We start from the raw sequence: 27,940 nt of genomic DNA, 5'->3' as shown, positions 1-27,940 counted from the left end.
GAGGCAAATGAATCATTCATATACTGGACATTACAATTCAACCATGAATACGTTATCTGTAGTAACATGTATATTCAAACTATACATGTGGCAATTTTTAACATATAAATCAGAAAGGTCATATAAAGGCAGTAAAGAAAAGAAAAGAAAAGAACAAACATCATACGAATATATGCAAGAGACCTACTAATCTATTCCCTACTGCAAAAACTAGTAATCCTTAATATTTTGATCCCCTAAACATAATAAACTGTGACTGCTATGTTACATTCTACATGTAGCTGCTGTGAAGCAACTGGGTCAGTATAATCTATTTGTCACATTTTTTTGCTTACCGAAACTGGCACCCACTTGGCACCTATGATCCTGTCAGCAGCTCGCTTGGAATCCATCATAGCCATTGGCCGTTTGAAATTATTTGACAACTATACTAGGTGACCGAGCAACTCTGTATGTGTTCACCTCAAGCCTCGTTTTCCTGCTCGATGCTTCCACTTGCTCTGCAATTGATGAAAATTTGTGATATAAGCTTAATGTATTGCATTCGGTAATTGTAAGGCTGGTTACTGGTTAGTTATGACTTACGAGAGGCTCATCATCAGAAAGTTCATCAACCTCGCCTTTCTGCTCCTCTCCGGGACTACTTTGTTGTTCGAATCCGGTCCCTTGGTTCTTTCCAGAGTCGGAGTCGGAGTCGTCAATGTTTTCTCTTGAACTCGACTCGTCAGCTTCCCTGTCTTCTTCATCAGCTTTTTCTCTTGCATTATCAACATGCTGCTCAAAACTCTCAGGATCTTCATCAAGTTCATCAACATCAGGCTTTTCTTCTTCATCGTCAACATCAGGCTTCTCTTCATCATCATCAGCATCAGGCTTCTCTTCTTCTTCATCATCATCATCAGCGTCAGGCTTCTCTTCTTCATCATCAGCATCAGGCTTCTCTTCTTCATCATGAACATCAGGCTTCTCTTCTTCATCAGATTCCTCGATATGGTGATCTCCTGCACCTCGTCCTCTTGAGTCCTCTCGGTCTGTGAACTCCTTGTCAAGAGTCTGCGTATGCTCCCCTTCAGAATCACCTAGGAGGTGACAATGAGCTCTCAGGAAAACCAAAAAACAAGTAATATTTGCATAATCAGGGACAACAAGGCTTTTACTACAAAACTATAAAATATGTTTGATCAAAAAATGTATGCCTAAATCATAGCGCAACCATTTTCTATAAACATGCCAAGAAAAATGAACTCATTGTTGTGTGTTAATGTATCTAAAGATGATGCGACAAGTTTTTGCTGGATGTTGGAGAAAAATGATACAATTGTTTATAACAGAACAAACATGGAGATGTTAAAACTAACATCAATTGTGTGGTTGACCTCAAACTCCATACAATTTCACAGACTAGGAAATAAAACAGTCCAGGGCAGATACATAAATATGACTCCATATATTCTCGAAAACTGGGAGAAAGATGTCCCCTAGATAAATGATGATGCATAAACAACTTACTACTTCCATGGTAAGAACTTCATGGTACAAGGGTTATATGGAAGAGTTTCAACCTGGAAAAGAAAACATGTTTTACCTGAGTCCACTTCGTCATATACATTAGACCTTTTGGAAGTTCCAGGGTTTGAAATGTCTGAACTCCCTTTCTCGCCAGCATCCGAAAATTTTAATTTTGATGCACCATTTTGACTATGTTTTAAATTTTTCTTTGGTGTCCTTTTTCCTTTCGTTCTGGAACAAAGCAAAACTTCATCCAAGTGCTTTATAACAAATAGAAAAGAAGCAATATCACTACCGTGGGTCACTTACATTTTAAATGGTTTCTTAATCGAATGTGAACCATCAAAATCTTTATTCTTCAGTCCAAGCGTACTGCAAAAGAATTTCAAACACATGGAGAAAAGGACATTATATACTGCAATAGAGGCAGAATAGCATCTAGATGTGCATACACAAAGTAAACAGTCATTCACAGTAGGGTTCATCCCCATGGGTTACGCTCAAAGAAAAGCATTAGATGCAAAACTGAGAAAAGTTGGAAATGATGACAATATCAAATTTTGGAGATTCCTTGGTAAAGGCAACTCGTTTAGCTCTGATCCCCTGAATTTATCACCTCGTGAATTAGCGAATGGAGGAGCTTTTTTCAGGTTCAGAATTTGAATTACAAGGCCCTTAGTTGACAAGAAAGTTCCTGAGTAGGCAATGCTGGTTGATAAGGTGAAGCGTGTGAAACTCTCAGAGATCTTGGACTCTAGATTTCAGAAGATGTTGATTTGATGCACTTTTCTCAACCGTTGACTTTAAACCAGCTTTCAAAAAATACAAAACCTCATCGAAAATCTAATATCCCAGAGAGTTAAGTTTTCTCGTGTCACCATATCTCCAAAGAATCAATACTTTATTTTGAATAGCCGAGAGTCAGAACTTCGCTCTGGATACACGGAAGCTGCCCTGCCCACCTCAGTGCCCGCACCCAGAAGACATCAAGAGTTTTTGGTCATAAGACGGGCTTGCCTCAAGGTCCGCTCCTTGAGGGCCTCCAAAGAATCAATACTTGAGATGAGGATTTAAATTTTTTTTTTAAATAAATAAATAATAAAAATAAAGAAAAAATTAAAAAAAAAAACTCATTTTTCCCTAGTCATCGCCAATGTATGCTCTCTGGAAACACTGGAAACATTTGGCCCATTTATTCCTTCAATCCAGCTCTACGATAGAACTTGGTGTAAATCGATTGGCAGATTTCAGCTAGTCTTGCTATCCATGATATTTGCTAAGAAATTTTAATTGCAAGAAACCGTGGAATTTGATCGATCTTCTTGATGGAGTTCCAACTCCAAGGATTTTTGTGATCATCGCCCACAAAAGGGCATTGTTCCTTTTCTTGTTAATATAATGCTTTTTATGGGGAAAAAGGATACTGCAGTTTCTGCAATAATAGCTAATTTGAAATATGTTCTTGGAAACCAATTAATCATAGATTATTACACGCATCTAAATGTGGTGATGGAAAAATGAAAGAGACTTCTGAGAGGTAGGACTTACACTTCGAGGGAAGGAAGACTCTTGGACAGTTTTAGTTTCTGTGATAAACCGAAAAGATCATAAGAATCTAATTTTCTGATAAAAAGATGGTCAAACACTTTTAGGCAATATGAAAGAAATGGGCTAAAATATCCATACCTTTGATGTCTTGCGATCACTGTCAATGACCTCCCACCGCTCCTTCTCAAGTCTGAGAACTTCAACATCTCCATCATCATATAGTATCTTGTACATTAAAGTCATCGAATGGAAATTATAAGGTACTTTGCCAGGCGTTGAGCACAGAACAAATAATTGGCTTTGTCAAGCACCAAGAACCAAAAGAAATCAGAAAATGAAAGGGCTAGATGGTGCAGCTTACCACATGTTTCCTTTTTATTGGGTCATAAGATTTCACTGTGCCTTTATAGAATCTGAAAATATTAAATAGTGATATACATCAGAAACGCGCCTATAGTAATATAATTTTATAAAATAAATCCAATAAAACCAGAATCAGTCATAAAAAAAACTAGTGTAAGGGACTTCAGCGATTATAATAATTTTCAAAGCAAACAAGAATAATTGAATAAGAACATAAATAAAAAATAAAAAAATTTAAATTTAAAATATATATATATATAAAAGTAAACAGACTTGAAAATAAATTTGTTTCGTCATTTCCTTTCAATTCAAAATTTATTAAACAAGAGAAATGACAGGTGCGAACCACCTCAGGTCCGAGAGATACATAAAGCCCCATTCAACTAAAGCAAAACTATTGGTGCCTGTGTGTGGACTATGTGTTGGGGGTGGGTCAAAAAACTTTATATAACACCACTACAGCACTCTAAAATAATTGCCTCCAGCCCTCAACCTTCCAAAACTTCAACCAAAAAAAAAAAAAGAAAGAAAAAAAGAAATAACAGTCTGCCGCAGAACTGGAGAATGATGTCAGAATCGCACTTGCACGGAACCCACGAAGTAATAGCGGCACTAGCTCTAACCCCCGAACATATCAGCCAACTCAAACTGAGAGTGCCAGCAGTACAGAGGAACAATTTGCAACCTCCAACCCCACATTTCAGGAAAACAGGTCTCAGAAAATGGGGTTGGAGAAGGTTTTGAAAAACGTTAGAAAGCAATTGAGAACATTTTTCGTGGGCTTTGATGGTTATTGAGTTATCTTATTGGTAATTTGGATTGAGCAAAGTAGAAATATCTCCAGCCTTCTAAGCTGAAGAGAGAAGTTTAGACCAAATCTGAGATGTTTTTTTTATTCTCGTTTTCTTCCCTTCTTTTAAGTTCAAACCAGAACCTTTTGCAATAACTCATACGCTGTTGTTTTAACCAACTGAAGATCCTTTTTGTGATTCCTTCAATCCTCTTTGTATATTTTGTACATCGAGATAGTTCTATACCAAATTATATATCATTACTAAATCTTTCACAAAAAGGATACCGGTAAGCGTTCGAAGGATGAACATGTTTTCCCATTAATTTTTTCAGTTGATTTTAGCATTTTAAGACACGACATTAGAACCAAAAAGGAAAAGGAAAGGAAAAGGAATTTCTTAAGATAAAACTGCAGAGAAAAACGATGAAGGAATTCAGAAATTCTTGGTAGAAAGCCTGAAAGGGGATTTGCGTTGAGTGTAGATAAACGTGCAATCAATCGGTGGTTGAGCTTGAGCCTAATGCTTTGAAGAACAAAACTGATCTACCCAAATCAATCAAAGTGGAGGCTTGACCCAACAGTCCCAGCCCAGCACTAATGATCCATGTTGGGCCATGTGCATTTCATAACAAACAAAACCTGCTTAAAATGAAAGATCATCCTAGCCCAGCCAATGATATTCTAAAAACAAAAAGGTGACTTAAATGCTCAAAAGGGCTTTCAATTTAGAAATGGATGAACTGCTGTTTCATCTACATTCAGAAATGAAGCGCAACTAAAAACTAGGCAATGATAACGACAGATTTTTTCAAACTTCGTTTTTCCTCCTAAAAAATATCTTTTCAGAAAAATAAAAGAATAGCAGTAATGATCATTATTATTATTATTATATTAAAAAAAAACACATGCACACAGATAACAGGAAAAGACTATCTATATGAGACAAATAAGGTAGATACTCACTGTTTATCCATGGGCCACCAAACTTTAATTCTGCATCCTATTAAGTCTTCAATATCATTTTCACCATACTTGAACATGCACTACATTTATGAACTGAATCAGGTTGGGCGCCATGTAATTTAAGCAAGAAAAAAAATATATAGACTTGGTTAAGCCAATAAATTTGAAAAATATCTAATAACAAAACATAATCTCTAAGTTTGGAATAACAATATGTTCGATAAGTACTATCAGAGTGATGGACATAGAAACATTTTTCATTGTCTTCCAACTTGATAGGAATAAGATGTCAAGTGTATGCAAGTTCTTTAATCAGGGAACTTTCTTTCTCAAAAAATTAAAAATCAACCCTCCTTTTCTCTTGGCATAGTTCACTCCATAATGATAGCTCCCTTCAAAAACCTTTGGAGAAGGGTGCTGGGGAGTCTTTTGAGGATGTCGTTAGCGTTAGTAATTTTGCTTCTGACACCCATTTATATGATGACAATTCAAGCTTGAGAGTTAATAACGAGTTTTTTGGTTTATGTCTTCTTTTTAATAGTGAGCATTCCAGTTTGGTAGACGTTGAGCTTGAGTTATCTAACATTCATCCTAAAGATGGTGAATTTATTTGTCCTACTGCCTCAGATAAAGATCTCTTGCGTTACTTCAAAGAATTTGGAATCACTCTCTGTAAGGGTTTGCCTTTTCTTTTTTTTTTTTTCCTTCTTAGGATAGGAAACGAAATTCATTGATAGGATGAAGTTACACAAAAAGAGAGACTCGTCCAGTGGGATTCTAAAAGAATGCTCAAATTATGTAAGAGAGAATTTCAGCTATAATAGATTAGTGGTTCCTTGTTTTTACACCAAAAAAGAGCATAGAAAACAAATAAACCTAAAAGTTCCCCTAGAGCATTTTCTTTGTGGATTCTCATGTTGCTCTATGTTGAAGTCTATCAGACCGCCATGTGACCATCCCAGCAGGACGAACCTGCCGAGAACGATCCTCTACAGCCGTCAGACCAAGGTCCATTGAACCGTTAATCACACTCTAGCCGCAAGGCAGTGGTTCATCCACCAGACTTTGGAGACGACTTTGGTTCTTGTCTCCTTAGAACTCAAGGACAGAGATCTACAACCTATAGGATTTGTCATGTTCAAGTAAGGTCACGATTCTCATGTTGCTCTACTTTTGCATTGATGGTGTCTAGAGGCAGGCTTTTCATTGTTTTATGCTGATCTTTGGGGAGCTTTGAAGGCTGGGATTATTGCTTTTTTTTTTTTTCTTTTCTTTTTCTTTTTCTTTTTTTTGCTGGTTTTTTTCAGGAATCAGTGGTTGGTACTATTTTTCCTCCCTTCTTTTCACTCCCTATGCGAGTTCGTATCCTTGAACTTTTATATTATTTTCATTTATTAATAAAAGGTTTGTTTCTTGTTTAAAAAAATTTGGAGGCATACATCAGTCTGTGATTCGTCAAAAGAAAGCTTTGCACTTCTGTTGGTACATAGAAGACTAATCGTTGGCACACATAATTAAGATTCAGATATTAATGCCATAATATATTGAAGGTGCATTTTTTATGTCAACAGAAGAACCTTAAGATTAGTTCTACGTGTTACATACTTAGATTAATATGCATATCACTAATGGCATACCTTTGCTAGCCCTGCAATGCTTCTTCGTTTCCTCTTCTTGACAGCCCCACTTGAGGATTTTGAGTTGCTCGTGTTGTTCTTATCAACCTTTTTCAGCACACCAGAATGCTGCAAGTTAAACAGGAGGAATGGTGGGTGTAAGCTGTCCCAACTCCGAATGCTCATGATATTTAAAAAGATAGAAAGAAAATAATAAAATAAATGCAATATATATTATACGTATATAAAGGGGGGAGGATGCAGAAGACATAGTTAAGGATGCCACCTTAACATCAAGGTCACTGGAACCTTCAAGGTCATTTTCCTCATCATAGTGACCCATGCCTGAGCCTTTGGCTTTAGATTTGGAAGAACCCATGGGCTTTTTCAAACATGAGACCAACAAATCTGACCCGCCACCAATCTTCTTCGCCTTGTATACATCATCATCTGAATCATGGTTATTCCCAATGTCAATTTCACTCGATTCTAGTGGGGAAACTCCTTCTTGGAGTGAGGTATTTCCCGAACCAGGTGAACGAGCCTTTGAAGTACTTTTGGGTCTAGAACGACTATGGTCAGATGATGACCTTTGATGTTTTGGGACTCGAACAGATGTTGCATCACTATTTTTTCTTTTTTTGCACTTTGAAAGCATTGCATCCACATTTTTTCTCTTAACAGTAAAATCTTCATGACCATTGGTTGATTCAGGTTGGCTAGTATTACTCAGATTTATTTCCCTCACCATTGTCAAGATATCAACATTGTTTTCTGCATTTTTCTTTTCAACCAGTTTCTTCTTGACCTTTTTATTCTTTTTTTCCCTCAATCCATGCGACTTCATAACTTTAATCATTTTTCCAAGAGGCACATCATTTCCATCTTTTTCATCTTCATCCACACCAGCTTCTGTAGAAATCTGATGATCAAATATCATGTTAGGATTTAGGAAGTTAAAGAATGATGCAGTGATAAATAAAATCACTCAGTCATAAAACATACAACAACCTCAGTTGATTCTAACTTGAGTGACTCAAAGTGAGCCAAAACACTTTCATCTACCAACCACGTTTTTGCTTCACCTTCAGTTTGACCAGCCTGTCAAATACATGTGATCACATCAGTAAATACATATGCCGTCGTATTCTTTCTTTTTTCCTCAATGAAAGTCATTGATTCTTTGATAATAATAAATAAAATAAAATAAGTAAATAAATAAATAATCACCAAACCACAATGCAGGAACCAAGTATAAAGCCTCCGCTTGTATTTGGGAGCAAGGAGGTAACACTTAAGGACCCTATTTGGATTCATTGTATCAGAGTCTATCAGCATTACCCATCAATTCTACAATTAGCTGATCCCCAACATTCAATATCATTACAATACTAAAGGATAATGTTGAAGAAATATCTTTTAACATTTTTCCCAACGGTATGTCATAATTCAGCATGTGTATAGATATTAATTTATAAAATAGTTAGTAAATGAACTCATAAACAAATAACAAAAGGGAAAACCAGCTGAGGTGCTTCTTAAAACTAACGGCTCAAACAACAGAGGAAACAAACAAAACAAAAGTCAACTATAGGGATTGCTATGACTGTTATGATTTTACTTATAAGAAAAAGTTATATTAAGCCAACAAAAAGGAGAAAAACAGCCTAGAGGCCTGGTGAGATGGAAAAACCCCTAGTGAAGCGCCACGTCCTAATCCCGGAGAATTAGAGCTAGGCTGAATTTCTTGTGTCTTAGACACCATAAAGAAGACTTAATTTGTAGTGTGTTAAAGAAGAACTCAAAGTACACTATCTTCGAAACCCTCCGATTTATTTCCTTCCAAAATTTCTAAACCAAAGGCTTGCCTGAGTCGCACATTTCCACAAAATCTTTGCTTCACTCTGAGCTACAACCATCTACAGCTTCAAAAACCATTTCAAGAACGACTCCAGAAGACACAAAGTCAGGCCAAAAGTCTTTAAAATCCGATCTCAACCCCTCGAGGCATAAGGGCACCGGAACAATAAGTGCTCTATATTTTCTTCTCAAAATACTTCTGAAACTCTTTTAACAAGCAAGCCCATTTGAGGCATTGAAATCCGTCACTTCTAAACTGATTTCTCTCAGTATCTTAAAACTCTCTAAATCCTTTTAACCAACATATTCTATAAATTAGAGAGGGATAAAAAAAGCCGCTTGCCAAAGGATTTGACCTTTTTCTACGGAGGAGATCTTTACAAGCACCACTGGTCCAAGAGAAACTCTTATTTGACAAATTCCCTGTCCCAAGCCACCCTCACGAAATCCTTTGGTAACAACTTTCCATCTCACTAGATAAAAACTACCTCCAAGACTAATTTTAACTGTTCATTATTTTACATTGTCAATTTTCAAAAATACATATAATATTGATATCAATATAATATAGTAAATTGTGATTCCAGGTGATTGCACAAGAATGGAATTGTGAAACCCATAGACCCATGCCTATTTACCACACCCACACTTCCAAAAATTTCCTTTTTAGCTACTGTTAGATGATATAATATTAAATCTTTTGGGCCAATTGGTGATTTAAGATGGTATCAAAAGAGGTCGTCCAAGAGGTGATGTGTTCATGCCCCTACAATGTTATTTCTTTCCCAATTAATATGATTTCCACATGTTGGGTCTTCTACATATTTTAAGTCCACAAGTGAGGAGAGTGTTAGATGGTATAATATTAAATTTATCTTCACCCATTAGAGTAAGCTTTTTGGTCAATTGGTGATTTAAGAGCTACAACATAACTTTCAAGAGAAATTAACGTCCCTAGTTTTGTTCATACATCAAACAAAATGGACCAAACCTTTTTCTTCCAAATTGATGATGAAGAACAAGTATTTGCAAACTTGTTAAGTAAAATATAAATTAAACCAAATCAGGAAATACATATTTCGGGCAGAAGCTTTAACTTACAACAGAATCATCTCCTTTCTTTTCCTTTGTTTTGTACAGATTGGCAGGTAAAGAAACTGGTGCAGTCAATCCTTGTAAATCATCCTCTTTCAGGGCTAATCTCTTGATGATTGACATTCCAAGATCACAAATTGCATATGAAATCTGAGAACCCAATGATTAAAATTATTGGATGTGGTAGTCAGTGCCTTCTTTGATTAAGAATGTTGAAAGAAAATAATTTAGAATGGAGAGAATAGAACCCAGCAAGATATTTTGTATCCTAACCTTCGACTTTGTTGCATCAACTATATCTTCACTATTTTTAATACTATGAAAGATGGAGAATATGGTAGATATATTTTCCTTTTCCTTGTTGCTATTAGCCTCTGACTTGACATCTTCATCTTTATGAACTAGTAGAGAAAGAACTAGGTGCAATCGCCTGAAACATACAAAATGAGTCCAAAAAAATATGATTTTTTAAAATGTTATTGAATGGCTAAAGATGATTTAAGGAACTAATAAGTCTTGATACTAAATGAAAATATATCCAATATGATGCCTACATCTTTTATTTTTTATTTTTGGAGAAAACAGATGGCTACACCTTTACTTAAAAACCTATGGGCATATGTATAACAGTAACCCTAGCCCCTTTACTGCAAAATTTACGGCTGACTTTCCTAAGCTTCAAGCCTCCATTAAAGTACCTTTTTGAGGTTTTTCTGGTTCAAGGTATTATTGGGCATAAGATCCTGACTGTGATAGTTTTTGCTGTTTTATATGAGTCATTTGACTTGAAATGAATTATAGAATCTTCCAAGATAGGACTCTCTTCTCAAGAATTGCAGGACTTCTTTTATTTTTTGGTCACTAGATGGTGCAACCTTTCTCAGAGTTATTTGTCACCTCTGACTGTCTTGAGAGGATACCTTTTACTCCCTATTTTTAATATATATTTCTCATTAAGATATTGTCCTTTCTAACATATATACCCCTGGAACAAATATAAGTGATATTGTGAGAAAGCTTGCCTATAGACTAGTTCATACGCCTTGACATCCTTGCATTCATCAACATCTGGACATGAATGATGAGCAAGAGCATGAACCAAGTATGGTACTATGTATTCTGGATAAGCTGTAGTTGAATTGGTTTCCGATTGCATTGACAGTTGTCGTGCTTTAGCTTGATGATGCATTTGAATAATATCAGCCAGATTTTGTTTCTCCTGTTAATTCAATAGTACATGAAATTAAAAAAAAAATTGAAATGCCAACCATCCGAGGCAATGAGATGTGTGTTTCTCTGATGAATGAATTAACAGTTCAATCTAGTGTAATTACCTCATCGAACTCAGATGGATTGGAACCATTTATGTTAAATAAGAGTGCACATGCATATTTTGCATCCAACATTCTGTCCTTTATGTATTGATGAACTTTGCTCAAGAATATTTTCCCAGCTTGAGGGAACGTGATCTACAAGAAACCAAAACATTCAAAAGCACCAATTAATTTTACATTCACAAATAAACCACTTCTTTGGCATGATAATGACAAGAATAAGTTCCCATACTACCTTATATGGGATCAGACCACATCAAGAAGTTAAAAAGATAAAATATGACAGTTTGGAAGCACAAACTTTTTGTAGACTTGCCTCTGGTGTTTTTATAGTTAAGTGAAAAGTATTAATGGGTATCTTATCGTCCCATTGCTTGGATAGTCGAAGAATTGCCTTTGCAGATGCAAGTTTTAAATGGGCTTTGTCAACTGAACTGTAAAACAGGAAAGACTTTAGTACCTTTCAAGCCTCATACAAGGTTTGTCATACAAGACACTCCTGGACTATAATATCAATCAAAATCATACCGGTATTGATGTGACTACCTTGATTTGATATCTTTTGATATTTCTCCATGGGCAAGTATGTTACCAAGGATCTCTAGAAGATTATTGATTCCAAGACGGAGGTGAGCATCCTTGACAGGTAAATAGCTCTTAACCAATGTCTTAATGGCATATATCTGTTTCTCAGAAAAAGTGAAAGGCCCAGTGAGAGGAAAAAAAAAACAAATGTCAAAGTTTATGTCAACTCGTAATTGTCAGTTATCTTCAATCACAAATGTTTGCAAATGTGTATGCAAGTGCAGGTGGGCACAAGTAAGGGATAAAAAAACAACCCAAATTGACTAACCTTTAACAAGCAAGGTTCACTTCTATTCTCCCAAGAGATTTTTGCATTATCTCCCACTTCCTGAAACAAAAGCGTTACAATCATGAATCTACTTATCATCGTTATACTCGAGAAATATCAGATAGAACCCAGTGATGGAAACTTACAGAATCACATTTGAGAATCTGGTTTCTAATAAACTCTTCAATTTCCTTCTCCCTGGTTTCAAAAACAGGCATTGCTGTCTGAGCTATACATCCCAGAGACTGAAGTACAGCAGGCAAATGAGTCTTCTCCTCAAGCATATCCACAAGCCTCTACAAATTTTTTAAGAAGTTTTGAATTATACAAGGACCATCATGACGTCATGAGAACATTCCTTCTGAAAATGATTATTAGTTGGTACATGAGAATGTTGAAACAAACCTTGTATAAAACAGAGAGTGATTTTAGCCCATCGTCTTTTGTTATAGCAGCCAATGCATGTACAGCATACTTGGCCTGTCTTCTAGTGCCTTCCAAGCATGGCTGCTCTAGTATAAGGTCTATGGAGCTGGAGATAAATAACAGGAAGATGAGTGATACAATATTTAATAACCAAGTTCTAACAGGGTAATCTCTTCAGCTATACCTGGATGAGATGGCCAGTTGTTCACGGATTGTACCACCAGCTTTTGCTAAAACGTGCAGAATTCCTTCTTTTATAGTCTCATTGTCATCTTTAAGAAAATTGATTAGCTCCTCTTCGGACCCACTGAATAACACAGGACTGAAACGTGCAAGAATCTGGCAAAAAAAATATCCGGGAGAATTTAAACATGACCTTTTTATGAGAGACAAATTTTTTTTATAGGAAACAAATTTGTATGAGAGAAACAAATAACATATCATGGAATTATATATCAAAAATAAAAATAAAAGTAATTCCAAATTCAAATAAAATTTTAAGGGCCAAAACCTCAAGAAAGCAATTCTATCTCAAACTCCTCCTCATTTATCTAATTTGTCTTAAAAAGTAAGTTAGTTCCATTTGACCCAAAGGACAACACATTTTCAGAGGACCTCCATGCGCAGTCAATTCTCCAAATTTACATCCACAAAGTAGGCAATTAAGTACACCTTAGAAATACCCAACGGACATTGAATTGCAATAATAAGCTTGACTGTGAAATTACACTTTTTCTGCAAGGAACTAAACAAAAAATTTCAATGGAAGGTAAAAGGAATACTTGAAGTTATATTCTCTCTGTCCATTACCCAACACTTCTCACTTTGGCAAGGAAACTATCCTTTTGTTTTTTACTGATAAGATTACCAAAAGAGAGTACAAAAGGGAGGGAGATAACCACAAGCCAAGAAATTCCAATTACAAAATTTTACAGAAAGGAAACACCATGTGGAAGCATAGATTTTAAAACACACCATATAGATTAAACTTCGCTTCCTCTACATCTTCTTTCTTATAAGATATAAAGATCCATCGAAAGTGTTTTAATATCTGAAGTTGACCTTCGTGCCTCTCTAGACAGAGTATATTGTTTTAAGATATAGCAATCCATGGAGAGGAACCTAGGAACACACTAAGTAATACCACCACAACCGTATACCAGAAAAGACAGTTCAATTGTAATAACTAATCTTCTTTGCGCAATTATGATCTTTCATTTTCACCTCTTACTTTCATTGTTTCATTGTATTTTTGAGCATTAGTCTCTTTTCATTATATCAATGATTTCTGTTTCCTTTCAAAAAAAAATTGTAATAACTAATCTTCTTAATAACCTTCTAAAAGTCACGAACAATAGAAATAATCTGAATAAAATCAAGTTCAACATCACGAACAATAGAAATAATCTGAATAAAATCAAGTTCAACATCAAACTCATGACTTCCTTTTGAATAAACCCAGAATAGGCAGCTTGGTAAGCTTAAGCATAACCTTTGACACGTTAGAAAAACAGAATACATGTTTGAGCAGATAACTAGGCACAATCATTTAACACTTTGAAAGTATAAGTTCATCACATTATGTTTTAGATGTGCAGCAATTCTTACATACATTCATTACTTATAAACAAAGTCACCCAAAAGAAAATAAAAGCACACAGATTATTGTGCTGATACCTTAAACACAAACCACAATGTGCAAATTGTCAGAAAGGTCAACTAAAAGGCCATGGTACAAGAGAGTAGACAAAAATATCACTGAGATCATACTTCAGACACAAGATGAAAGATTAAGCTATGATGGATTTTTACCACTAACATAGTCATAGAAGATTTAATGTCTTGCATGCTACCAGCAGATTTTTTAATCTCCACTTCCTGAAGGATTTCTTTTACATGTTCCTTGTTGAAAAGTAAATAGGAACACTTCACGGATAATGAGTCCAGAAAATCATACAAGCGGTGTTTCTCACCCAGTATTTTCAGCAACTCATCCTGGAAAAAAATAATTAAAAGAAAAAACAAAAACAAACAAACTCATTACAATTTTTTCTTTGAATCTAAAGCAAATGCAGATTCGTTAAAATGACTGAAAAAGTAGATGGAGTTTTCAGTTTCAAAATAAACAAGTAAAACCCAACCGCAAATGCAATCTTTTCAGATTAATTTGTAGAAAGAGAGTAGCACAATAAAAGGGGTGGAAATTAGTTGGCAATTATGTTTGTCACTTCCACTTGGAGTGCCTTATGTAATCTACTTATGAAAATCTTTTGACTTATGCTAATTGGAAAGTTTTTCTGTAGGCTTTTTTCACCCAATTTTATTCAAATTTTTTGCTTACTAAAAACCAATAAATAATTCAGGCCTTCATAGAGGCTACAGCCACGAGCACTCAGAAGTTACTTAGGGAAAAAAAGGGTTGACTTGCATTAGAAAAGAGAAAGAGGGGGAGTGAGGGGAATAAAGAAACAAATTGCACAATGGGACAAAAAAAAAAAAAAAAGAAATAGTTTACTTAGGCCTGAGCAAGCGATACGATAAAACTGTGTCAAAAACAGAAATAGTGGGCAATTTCTGCACACTTTAGCAATTGAAGCTCCAGAGACAACTTAATTTCAGCACTCTTTAGCAGTTGAGAAAACCAAATTGTTTTGCCTTTATTCTTGGTCACGGGAAGACTACAAATAGTAAATAAAAGGTGGGAGACCTAGGATGTGTTTGGAATACATTTCCAAGTGTTTAATTTAAATAATAAGTCATTTTGAAAGAAATTGGAGGTTTGGCAACCACTCAAAATAACTTTTTAAATGTATTTTAATCAGTTTTTATCAAAAATGTTGAAATAAAAATGAGTCTTTTTAATAACACTTTTTTCTTAAGTCAATCCAAACGGACCTCTAATCCGCTCAATTCACAGACCAAATACTCCCAGGCTTAGCAAGTAAGAGATGTTTAAATGCCTATATGGTAATTCATTTCTCACCTGCAAGTTGCAAGCTTGATGGAAGTTGGTATTCGGATCAATAAGATTGCTCAAAATCCTCCAGACATTGGCATCTTTCAATTGATCAAGAATCTGAAAATTTTCCTCAGATTTTGCAGGATCAGCAAATAACCGAGACATAAGTCGGAAGCTGAACAGTATTTTCTTCTGAGTTTCAGGAGCATCACCATCCTGCATCTTACACTAATCAAAATCCCCAACTCTTCTCATCATAAGCAAATAAACTTTCATACATGGAATATTCACAAACCTGGTTCAACTGCCTAAGAGACAGGTACCTCTGCATCTCTAGCTGCAACCTGCAAAATTCGGGAGGTGGATAAAAACTCACTTATGACCCATTTGGGTCACTGGTATTATATGATGGGTATGGATATTAAATATAAGGGAGTTAAAAACCTAGGATGAAAATGTCTAGGATAATAAATGCCCCTACCATCATTTTTCTTTTTAATCTATAGTTAATGTGAGTATCAGTGTAATGCTCCCCTATCTTCCACTATTATAGCTTTTCCTCCCTCCTCTCTATCGGAGTAATCTTTTGTAATACACCAAAAGAATTTTATTTTTTTAGTACAACAACTACGGGGTGGGAGATTGAACCTCCAACCTTTAAGGACGGAGGTCATGACAATGACCAACTCATTTTGGCTACACCAAAAGAATTTTATCATTAGAGCTTTTGCTTTTTTATACTCTAAGGTAGGAGGAAGAGAGAAGGGAAGGGCAGGAGACTGGAAAGAAGAAGAGAGGAAGAAGTAGATGAGAGACAGAGGGTGGAGGGTGGAGGGAGGAGGGAGGAGAGAGGAAAGAGAATTTTTTTAATTCAAAATGTCGTGTCAATATTTAAATAGGGAAATGTATACTTTTTGCCCGTGGTTTGGTCTAGGTTGTATTTGTGTCCTTTAGTTTTCAAGCTCAATTTTCTCATGAGTTTTGCATTTGGTAACATTCTCGGTCCCTCCCATCAGTTTTTCCACTTATTTCTTGAAATAGGAAACAAGAAAATTAATTGATATAATGAAAGAGACTAATGTTCAAAATTACAAAGCTCTACCAAGGAGGAAAAAATAGGTCAAGTGAAATATAATGGAAATATTTAACCAAACAAAACACCAAAAAAATTATTTTAAAAAAATGGATAGAAAAATGTTTCAGTTTAGAAAATGTTTTTTTATATTTCATAACTTAAAAAAAAAAAAAAAAAATTATTTCTCTCTTCTTTCTCCCTCTCACCTCTTCTTTCTCCGCCCCCTCTCCTCCCATCATCTTCCTTCACCATCAATGGCAGTCACTGTAGTTCTTTTTTTCTTCTTTCCTCTCCAATTTTTCTTCTTCTCTTTCCCCTTCCATTCCTTTCCTTTTTAAATAAAATAAATAACTGAAACATTTTCCTCTCCAATTTTTCTCTCCTTTTTCTCTCTCCTATTCTTCTTTCTCCCCTTTCTCTGTTTGCCCTCTTTCTCGTTTAAAAAAAAAACAAAGATGAAACGAAGATGAACAAATAGACAAGCAGATCTAGGCAAAATGCTGGAAGGAGGGAGGTTTCTAGATCTTGTTGGACTTCGGTTGATATGACTGATCTGTGAACTTTTGGTTTTCCAAATTTTGAACAATTTGGCTTCTGCCTTAGTGATTTCTCCGTTTCTTTGTATGATTTACTATTGATTTTCAATGACGGTGCTTTCAGATGTGGTTTCAATTTATTTTTTTATTAATTTCTTTGATTTCAAATCACTGCTGGTCAAGAATGTATAATGTTGACTTCATCAACTCAAAAATGTTTGCTCCTCCTTTGTTGCTGCCTATCTTGTCTATACACCACTTTGTTCTTTATCCCAAAATTTTTTTTTTTTGGGTCTTCCTGGATTTTATTTCATTGAAACTTTTTTTCCCTTCTTTCCCGTTTAAAAACAAACAAACAGTGGGCCTCCCTCGTTCCAGCATTCTGGCCAGATCTTTTTAAAAAAACAAGTAAGAAAGGGGGAGGGAAAAAGAAGAGAGAAAAGGGAAAAAAAAAATTAAATGTTTCTTTAGGTTTTTTTAGAACGCCGATTTAATGGATTGAATGAAATATCCAAGAGTACAAAAGGGTCACGGGTCACGTTAGCTTTCAGTTAGTAATTAATAGAATAGCCGACAGAGAGACCAAAAATGCTTCCAAATGCAAACCTCAAAATTAAAATTTTTGAGTTTGAAAATCTAGGAACCCAAATGCAACTTAAACCAAATCTTAGGGACCAACAGTTTAAATTTTCCTTTAAAATAATAAAAAAAAAAAAAAAAGAGTCAAAAAAATCTTTTAAACCTATTTAAAACTCATGGACTAAAATGGTACATTTTGAAACATAAGGACCATGCATGCCTGATGTTCAAAATTGAGGTCTGAAAAGGTAATTTTTTAAAAAATAAATGTTTTTTTTAAAAAATAAATGTTTGTGTTTGGATATGTGTTTGGATATCCAAAATAATCAATATCTGAAGTTAAATGTATGTGTTTCTTTTATAGGTCATTTTACTTACGGAAAAATAATTTAAATTATTTGAGTTAATTACAATATTTATATGAGATAATTAGTAAAGAAATTAAAGAAATTAGAATTAATTTACACATTAACTAGAAAGTAATTGATGAGTAATTTTTCTCCCCTCTCTCCTATTCATTTCCCAAGGAAAATGTTCCATCTCCAAGAAGGATAGTAAAATTTCATAGTTCATGGGATACTTTTGTCCATGAATATTAATTATCTAGATTTTAAAAAGTAAACATCAATGAAACAAACAAAGGTTTTTTATATCCGTCAAAAAAGAGAAACATCCCAAAACCAAACAGGGCCTTAAGATTCTTGGTTTCAAAAATGCATACCTTTGTTTTTGCTCCAGAATCTTCTCCAGAGCCTTGAGTTCAACTTTGTCAAATGTTGAGAAGACTCTGAGCAAATGTGTAACTCTATCCTTCACTGGAAACTCAGATGGGAAAAGTGACCCACAAAGAATAGATTCAATTACATCAGATCTGCAAATTATAATCTAAAAATCAATAACCGGAGATCAAACTCATCCACTCACTCACACAACACAAAACCAAGAAATGAATGGAGATCCATACATAGAAGAATGGTAGAAATGCAATGCTTACGGCACAATGGCTATAAATTACAAAATAAAACTATCTACCATAAAATAGCTGGCAGTTCCTTCAAACAACTTTGAACACAGTTTACAGCAAGAGCTTGAAGCATGCAACAGAGAAAAAATAAATCAACCAATCTCTTTCCTTCAATGGATCAAGTACTAACTTGGCATTATATCAGCATGTTTGGTCTGGTTGTTCCCAAAAAGGAAGAATTCTTCCTATGGGAGGTCAGTCATGAACAATTTTGATAAGCTCCAAAAGAGGTCACCTCGGCTGTACTTATTCCCAGGTTGCTGTCCAATGTATTATTCCAATGAAGAAACACAGAATTCACCTTTTCAGTAGCTACATATTTTTGCAAGGAGTCATTGGATGGGAATTCCCAAGACCGGGTGATACACTATCATTTATCTCTCTGTTGCTTACAGGCCATCATTTTAAATAGAATAAAAGATCCTTTGGCTTTGTCATGTTTATGCCTTCTTTCGGAAACTTTGGTTGGAGCCTAATGCCCGCATCTTCATGGAAGAGAATCACGATATCGATAGAAACTACAGCTCTTTTAGCTATTACTTGGAGCAAGTTGTCTCCCTCTTTCTGTAATTATAGTCTTACTACCCTAGCTAATCAATGGAAGTGCTTTTTGGATTATTATTTGATAGGACCTTCTTTTGTATGCCAATTCATATTATCAATGAATGCTTACTGTTTCCTACCCTGAGGAAGGGGAATAAAATCCCCTACACAATGTTAATTGGAGAAACACCCAGAAGCCACGCTCCTTGGGGGGTCTAGGTAATAGCAACATAAATCAGAGGAACAAAGCTCTTGTTGCGAAATTGTTTTAGAGATTTATCCATCAAATATCAACTCTTTGGAATTGGTGCAAGTGGTGCATGCCAAATACTAATCTTTATCCCTTGAGCATATTTGGACGTTCCCTTCTTATGAAAGCTCACTAAAAAGTCTTTGCCATTACATCTCTAGGCTGAGCAGTAGCATTCGTGAGAGGATTAAAAGGATAAAAACTACAAGTTTTCTGACAGAACAATAAGTTCTCCGACAGAAAAATTCCGTCTTTGTATAACCAGCTCCTTTGCTTACAACTTCTGGACTTGATGCCGGAAAATTTGAGTGGTTAATGGTTACATGAAATTCTGTAAGAATCTTTGATCCCACTCCATCCACAATTCTGAAAGCAAAGCTTTGACCACATTCACCCATAATAGATTTGATTTTGGAGCCAAAGAAAACCCAATAAGAAGTTAACAATAATTGTACAGCTTGAAACGTCTGTTTCTCAATTTATTTCAAACCTGTAGTTCACAAACTTTTAGTTTCCTTAGCATTACAAGAATGGCTCCACTTTGTGTAGCTATTGGCACTTGTAAAAACATGTCATCGTGAGATTCCCAAGAAAGAAATTCAAAGTAGCAGTCCAAAATAATATTTATGTTTTTCAATGCAAACTCCCAAGGGAAGAAAATAAAAAGAAAACAAAACAGCAACAAACTAAATTGGTAATATGAAGGCATCCCAATTTTAACAAATTGGAATATGAATAATGGTGCTAGATTAAACTACCACACATTCCAGGAAAATGAAAAAACAGATTAAACTATTTTCATCTTATGTTGTTAGATGATTACACTTCACTGACCTGAAATCCTTGTCATAAAAGCATCTCAAAATCCTCCCAGGAATCCAGGTGAAATCGTCAGGATTGGTTGATTCAGCAGAAGATTTCACAGAATAGACCTTGTATATCTCAGCTAGCCTCTCCATTGTATATTTTTTAACAAGTAGCTGCATATTTAGAGAACAGGAAGAAACAGGAATTCGTCATGAATTATCATGATAGCCACTGCATAAAGTTCAAATCACAATAATAAATCATAGAAGATGGATGTTTACAGATTTATCTCGAAGACGTTCAGCAACAAGCTTTATAGTATCGAGTGGAATTGCATTCAAGGAAAGGCATGCCACATCGCAAATTACAGCAACAACTTGTTTCCGGACATTTTCATCAAAGTCCAATAGCCTGTCAGCAAGGGCAGCTACAGAAGGGCAAACCAAAAAGAAATCAGCCAACATAAACTGATAAATCACCCATCAACCCACAAGCTTAAGCATATGGATTATGGTAAATACTTTAACACTTCCTCTGAAAATTTGAAGAAGGCTCGACAAGTGGAAATCAAGATTAATGGGAAAGGAATGAGATCAAAGGTTTTCGTTTTTTTATCTTTTTTATAAGAAACTTGGAGAAGTATTAAAATTAATTATATCAATACTCACCAACATTATATTTGCAAAATAGTATAACCTTTTTTAAACCAATTTGCGAGGTGGGGGATCTGAGGCTCCGATCTCTTGGTCGAGAGTATATATTTTATGTCAGTTGAGCTATACTCATGTTGAACAAAACAGTATAATGTTTATATTTTCCTTTTGGTCTTCAAACACTAGCAAATTTTGTAATCATCCATTTTTTCTATCCATCGTGACCAACAGAAAGCTCCCTTATGACATTTGTCTAGGTTACAACTTTCTATTCAACAACCCCCCCCCCCAAAAAAAAAAAAATAATACTAATATGGATAAAAATAGAGCAGAAAGGAAGAAAATTTAAAACTTACAAATGATTTCAGATGCTTCATCTCTAAGAGGATTCGATACTAGACAGCTCTTCACATGCACTAAGACAGACATACGAACCTCAACGATTCTATCTGTCAGTCTTTTTAGAAACTCAGAGAAAACTGGCTGAAAAACTTCAGACATAGAAGAGCCAGGAAGAGAAAATAGATCTCCAACCAATCCAACAGCCTTTAGACGAGTATCCAGCTGATCAGTCTGCAGATATTTTTGAATATGGATAAGAAATAGAAAGTAATTAATAATCTAGAATACATATTGAACATTCTCAGTTTCCTATTAAAACAAGTACATATATTTTAGTGTGTATGTACAGGAACATAAGGCATTAACAATACCTTCCTCTCTCTCTTTCTTTCTTCTTTTTTCTTTTTTATCTTTTTTCCCCTTCTTGACAAGAAACACAAACTATTATTAACACTAACTTCCTTGTTGAAGAACTAAACACAAAAGTTATTTGCAAATATGGAAAGTCCTTATTCCACATTTCACATAGGCGTGTTACTATTTTTCTTGCTTTTGCAGATCTCCTAACCGCAAAAGTGATTATAGTACTGTAAGCACATTGACAAGGGATAATTTCACTCCCTTCAGCTAATGCTAATTGATAAGGGATCTGGAAAACTGAAAGAAAATTGGTGGGGTTGTATGCTTATGCATGGCTTGGGAAAGGGTAAGAATTCTGCCTCTTATGATAAAAGTCCTTCCACTTTGTCCCGACAACTTTTTTATCCAAAACTTGTTGCAGTTCAGTGTCCCTCCTTGCTTTAGGGTTAGAGATTTGGTCATCCACTCGTTAGTAAGTAAGAGTCCAGTGATCTTCAAGTGAGTGGTCCCCTCTCACATTTTGGACAAGGCAAGCCTACCATTACCAAATGAATATCAATAGAGGAAAGTATTCGATTAATCTATTAGGGCCTCTTGAACAGGGCCTCTCGGACATCTTGTATGATTAATAGCCCCCAGATTTTACAGGGGATTAGTGCTTGATGCTGAAGTCCCCAACTATGACCCCAGAATGAGCACCATGATCCTAAAGAGGCACCTTTAACAAGATAGCAACTGTACCTAAAAGAGGTACCCCTTTAGCAAGAAAGACTAAACCTGCCACAACCTCAAGAATAGATACAAAAAAACTCATTTCAAGAGCAGAACCAATCATATCTAAAGAAGAATAGACTTTCACTGCAATACAAGCCTCCATAATGTGTACCTCCCTAAAAGAGTTTCCAAGGCACACAAAACAACATTCACAAGTATTCCATATGAAAACAAAAGTCTCATCAATTCACCGATCCAATGGATTATTCCCAACTTTGATCTACCCCTAGTAAGAAAAGGTGAGATAAAATTTTCTGGCCACGTCCTACTATCCAAATGTATGATAAAAACTTTCACAGAAACCCACCCATTTTTACTCTAAACGATTCTAGCTTTATCTTTACTTGTACAATGATGTAAGGCTTAATCTAAGAAAACAAATTTGAAATGACAGTGAAATGACAGGGATTAAATCATTGCAGATCAAAGTTTGAGGACTAAATTGTTACTTCAGGAACCAAAAGTGTTTTAGAACCTTTCATTTTCAGTTATGTTCAAGCAAGCAAACATACTCAATAAAGCCTTTTAAGGCATGAAATTACAATAATTAGTAGACCATTCGACATATGAGATCACCTGCACACTTGCTACAAAATTAATGGTGATCATGTTTGAATTGTCACTAGCAGTACAGGGATGGGAAGCACAGAACTAAGAGTCATCAGTAGATAGTCCACCGTAAGGTTCAAAGAAAATCATCATGTTCATCCAACACCCCCCCACCCACAACCACTGAAATAAAAATATGAGTCGCTTACCAGTAACTCTCCTATAAGGTATGCAGCAATTCCTGATAGGATCTGAGGGGCACAGCGATATATGTCATAAATAACTTCATGGTAGTCAATCTGATTATATGGCGGTTTGTTTTCTCCTGACATTGAAGTTACAAGAAACTGTTTTACAGCAGCTTCAAGTTTTCCAGCAGAATTCTGTATGACATTCATAGCAAGCTTCCTTGCAGCCGAAGAAACGTTCTGGAATTCAGATCATAAAGCATCATTTCTGTAATAGTGTAACTACATATCAAAAAATTTGCATGTCCTGATAAGAAGGCTACTTACACTTTTATTGCGACCTAAAGTGGATAATAGAGTAAATAAGAGCTCCTCTCTAATGTCCTCACTCTCCTCCAAGAGAACAACCATTATAGTTTGCATTGATGAGAGAACACTCTCAGGATGATCCTCTCTGCATTGGTCAATTATAATTAGGTGTATAAAAGATGTCTTCAAATGAAGAAAACAGAGGGGGGGGGGACAAAAAAATTGTAGCACATACGTTAAAAAAACTAACAAACTATAACCGCAAATAATATTGACATTTCATTGAGGCTAATTATCTACTTGTGAAAACTGATAAACAGACACCAATATACAGCAAATGCCATTTGGAACCAACCAGACAACCAACAGATAAAAATTATTCCCATTTTTTGCAATTCTTTGACCACCAAAACAAAATGATAGGATTCAAAGAAGAACTCTCATTAAATTTATTAACTCAGGGTCGGAGAAAGGACATGCTAGCAAAGGAAGCTTTCAAAAGGCTCCCAACCTCCTATACAATCCTCATGTAATAGAATGAATATCAACTTACAACATTAATCTTCTATCTCGCTCTTACTACTAACTCATTAACTACACTCAGACTCTTCCAATACCACTACATCCTCGTGCTCTTCTACAATTACCCTCCTCAAGCTTGCCGAATATGCCGGCGTTCTTGGATCTTGGATCTTCCGGGATACGTGACACGTATAAGACTCTGAACACCCTACCCCTTAGAATATATCTTGTCCTGAAGGCAGGAATTATGAAATTTCCCGTTAAGAAAGGAGGTAGAAAGAAACCCGTAGATCAATGAGATATGAAGGATTGGAAGAAGATTAGAAAGCGTTGGAAGAAATAGATTTCCCGTTAATAGAGGTGAAATGTTCTGAAGTTGAAATAGATGGACGGAGATCTTTCCACTGTCTTAATAATACATCAACATATATTAGCATTATCTGTTTTGTGGATCCTAAAAAAATGGCGGTCCCCATGGTAGAAGTAAGTCATCAGTCCCAAAGCAGAAGGGTGTTGGTTAGCCCCCAAAGTCTTGCTTAACTGGGACAAGATTTGACTCACAGGCCACCTGCCCACCAATGCCTCTATCTCAAACAGACCAATGAACATGGGAGTAAATTGATTACGTCTTTTAGCCCCCGAAACTGTATGGTTGAAGTTTGAGGTTAACTCAATTCCGTAAAATTGTACATCATACCATGTAGAGGATGTATAATGTCACATTTCCCAATGTACACTTTCTAATTGCATCTTTCTCAAGTAATCAAGTGAAACTGGTGATGTCGTGCTGGCTTTACAAGGAATTGTGGGAGAGAGTCGTGGCTATAAACTAATTAAGGAGGAATGAACTTAGAGCCACTATGATAGCTGGTGCTGTACTACTCCAAGGAACTCATTGAAACCACTATAAAAGCTTGTTTGTTTTTATAAGAAATCGCTTTATTGAGGGAGTTACATTGACGCCCTTGTACTAACCCAAGCTTTTTTTGTAGATTGAAAACTTGAATAAAAGCTTGTAAAGGGAGTTACAACTGCACAATTGATAGCCTCATTTCCCCATAGTGGTACAGTTCAAGTGTATGGAATGGATTTTGAATAATTCCCTAAAAAACAAGCCAAGGGAGTTGCATTGACGCCCTTGTACTAACCCAAGCTTTTCTTGTAGATTGAAAACTTGAATAAAAGCTTGTAAAGGGAGTTACAACTGCACAATTGACAGCCTCATTTCCCCATAGTGCTACAGTTCAAGTGTATGGAATGGATTTTGAATCATTCTCTAAAAAACAAGCCAAGGAAGAGCTTGCACCTATCAGTCACAATGCTTCTACGCATCCCATAGAGTCTCATAACCTTTTCCACACCAGGAACATTGAATACTAAGTAGTATTTGATAAAGATAACTCACAAACAATTTGTCCACCTCGACCCAATAATGCCCTTGTGGGTTTTAAACTTGAAGTTTGAATATGAAGAAGGAACGATATCAAACACCTTTGGAGGAACTTTTAATGCTCAATGTACACATCACAGATTGCATATCATTATCGTCAAAAGTTGGATCATATACAATATGAAAGCATGTAGATACTCTAAATAAGGATCGGAATTGTCAGTATGCTCATTTTGAAGTCTCTGGTAATATCTCTGAGAGACCATCTCAATTTCCACACAATAATCATTAAAGCCCACCAACTTCTCTTCCACTGCGTCCAAGCATGTTTCCATTTTTACCATTTCAGAAGTCAACTTCTCTTATATCATTTTGATAGGATTCAAAGAGAGATGTTCATTATCTGATTCCTATAAACTATCAAGTATCGCTGTCATCCTCTTTCTTAGGCTATTTACCTTCTCTCTGCTATAACTTATTGTTGACCACACACATTCTACACTATTTCTCCTCTAATGCCCAACTACCCATCTATGCTCCTCTACAAATACTTGTATCTTCTAAAGTATGTGAAGAGTTTTGGTTTATCAATAAACCTAAAGCAATTAGACAGAGTTTAGCCATTCGGTGGATAACTATATAGAACGAATCAATAAATGAACTTTTATGCGCTATGAGAATTAAACAAACCTGGCAACGGCAAGAAATGTGCTGAACATTTCATTGACCAGATCATCACAATCAAGGTCCAACATTACAACGCACGACCTATATTTAGCAAGTGTCTCCAAAATTACAACTCTCCTACCGAATGAAGGACCAGTAGTATCATTTAATCCACTAAAAGTGCCCACTATCAAGTGAAAGATATCCTGTAAGAAGATGGACTCAAGTCAGACCACCACATAGTCTACCTAATAAATCAGACTTAAAAAGTACACGATCCAGTTCCATTGGGAAGTATTACCTTTAAAACATCATCGCTATAAGGAGCTTCAGGGGCTGTTATACGTGTTATTTCGCAAATACACGTTGCAACTAGAAGTTTCACATCTCTATCTTGGTGTTGAAGCAATTCTGGCTTGATAATTGCATTGATAAAAGGTTGCATTGACTCCAAAATTGAAGCTGACGGTGACTGATCCAATTCAGAAAGGTATCCTACAGCTTGCTGCAAATTGAAAGACAGCAAATTATGAAACACGTGAATCATATAGCAACCTTAGAAAGAGTCAATTTTAGTAATGACTAAGTTTTCTATTCTTCAAATCCTAGATTGCCAAGTAAGGACTCAATAAATTGCTGTTCTTAGCAACTAACGGTAAAGAGTAGAAGTAAACTATATTCTTTAGCACATTATTAATATATGGAAAGTTGAAAATCTGGAGCGAACAAGGGGCCACACTTGAATGAGGCATAATTACGAACATCGTGCATAATTCTTCCAGAATATGACCTAACAGCTCCATCTTCCTCAACAACAAGATTTAGTATGGTGGGTTCATCAAAAGAATGGGTTGTTATTACCTCAAAATACGAAGTAGTGCGATCATTTAGTTAGAGATAAGAGAGGAGAGAGTAGTCAAAGCCAAGGGAAGTAGAATTAAATTTCCTTCGAGCGTCTATTGAGTTGAGTAGTTTCACTTAAAGAGTATACAGTAGTTGAGCAATTCATGAGAATTTCGAAGACAAGCGACTCACCGGCAACATGCATGCATCAAATCCCAATAAAATGACAAATTTTCACTCGAAAAAACCTAGATCCTACTGAATCAAAACTTCCAGAGCTGAATGCGAAACTGTTTGGTCGAGAGAATTACTCTTCGCTAATTGTAGACAGAGACGGCGAAGAAAAAGAAAATCTTCAAGAAAATCAATCAATAGCACTATCTAGCATAATCTAACCCAACACCCGCAATTGAAGACACAACAGTGAAGAATTTTGACTACAGAACAGACTTCTCAAGAATTCCCCATTACAATTCCGGGAAAGTACAAAAATGAAAACCCAGAAGCCGAAAATGCTCGCTCTTAAAAAGAAAAAACAAAACAAACGACTCAGCTAACCATCCCAGACGAGGAGAAACGAGATTCAAAGCTTCAATTACTCGAAGCAACCAACACATCCAAATTCCACAAAACAAAAACCAAAACCCCAAATTGAACAGACGAGTTCCAACCCATCTCTTTGTCCTCGTCGAAAGAGAGTAAAGACGAGCTTGAATTTCGCTCAAAAGCTAAAAAGAACATAAAACCCAGTAAGAAGAGGAGGTGAAAGAGAAACAGAATTAGAGCAAATGGGTACCTTTAAGAGCTTAATGAGAACATCTTTAGTGGTAGGTGGAGTCTCAAGCTTGGATCCCACCTCCTTGAGCTGGTGCTGAAGCTTTTGAGCCATGGCGGAGGGTGAAAGAAACGGAATCGTTTCTGAATCTCAGGGGAACAGAGAGTATGTCATGGAAAGTCAAAAGGGGGAATAGAGATTGAAGAAGAAGGGAAGAGGGTTAGTTTGAAGAAGAAGAAGAAGAAGAACAGTGGAACTATGAAACTCAATTTTCTCTCTCTCTCTCTCTCTCTGTCTCTCTTTCTTCGCTCCGCTCTCCTCGGCTCTGTCTCTTCTCAGTGGCTATCGGGGCATGGCAAAGACGGGATGCGAAATAAGCTTTTTGAGAAATTTTTGACAAACTACAACTACAAATATCCTCAAACTAAAACGCCTC

General features: G+C 35.8%; 1 protein-coding gene and 1 non-coding gene across 5 annotated transcripts; both read right to left on the bottom strand.

Moving 5' to 3' along the window:
- Window positions 1-27,923, bottom strand: LOC120082433 (sister chromatid cohesion protein PDS5 homolog B). 4 transcript variants are annotated; one of them, XM_039037599.1, is made up of 33 exons: window positions 27,526-27,921; window positions 26,188-26,391; window positions 25,911-26,092; window positions 23,327-23,453; window positions 23,021-23,239; window positions 21,143-21,359; window positions 20,415-20,560; window positions 20,161-20,306; window positions 18,231-18,380; window positions 15,615-15,663; window positions 15,344-15,535; window positions 14,173-14,355; window positions 12,545-12,699; window positions 12,340-12,466; window positions 12,081-12,230; window positions 11,935-11,994; window positions 11,628-11,764; window positions 11,398-11,515; window positions 11,082-11,216; window positions 10,770-10,966; window positions 10,021-10,177; window positions 9,754-9,897; window positions 7,798-7,893; window positions 7,079-7,714; window positions 6,814-6,921; window positions 5,177-5,256; window positions 3,419-3,470; window positions 3,196-3,282; window positions 3,058-3,095; window positions 1,819-1,881; window positions 1,586-1,740; window positions 586-1,067; window positions 1-500 (listed from the first exon to the last, which is right to left on the bottom strand). In XM_039037599.1, exons 1-33 carry the CDS (start codon window positions 27,616-27,618, stop codon window positions 459-461), a joined length of 5,127 nt encoding a protein of 1,708 aa, XP_038893527.1. In that variant the 5' UTR covers window positions 27,619-27,921; the 3' UTR covers window positions 1-458. The 4 variants fall into 4 exon arrangements, 3 of the variants coding, with proteins under 3 accessions (XP_038893527.1, XP_038893525.1, XP_038893526.1); XM_039037597.1 differs by having other exon boundaries at window positions 586-1,079; window positions 27,526-27,919; XM_039037598.1 differs by having other exon boundaries at window positions 586-1,079; window positions 7,804-7,893; window positions 27,526-27,919.
- On the bottom strand, window positions 6,108-6,328 carry LOC120084310. The gene has a single exon (XR_005483673.1). It is a non-coding gene; the product is annotated as a small nucleolar RNA U3 (small nucleolar RNA).
- Window positions 27,924-27,940: the final 17 nt, after the last annotated feature.

Source organism: Benincasa hispida, chromosome 8, assembly GCF_009727055.1.
Source record: "Benincasa hispida cultivar B227 chromosome 8, ASM972705v1, whole genome shotgun sequence".
In the NCBI taxonomy this organism is placed as follows: Eukaryota; Viridiplantae; Streptophyta; class Magnoliopsida; order Cucurbitales; family Cucurbitaceae; genus Benincasa; species Benincasa hispida.
Note: the sequence above shows the minus strand (reverse complement) of the source record. Positions and strands in the feature narration are given on the sequence as shown.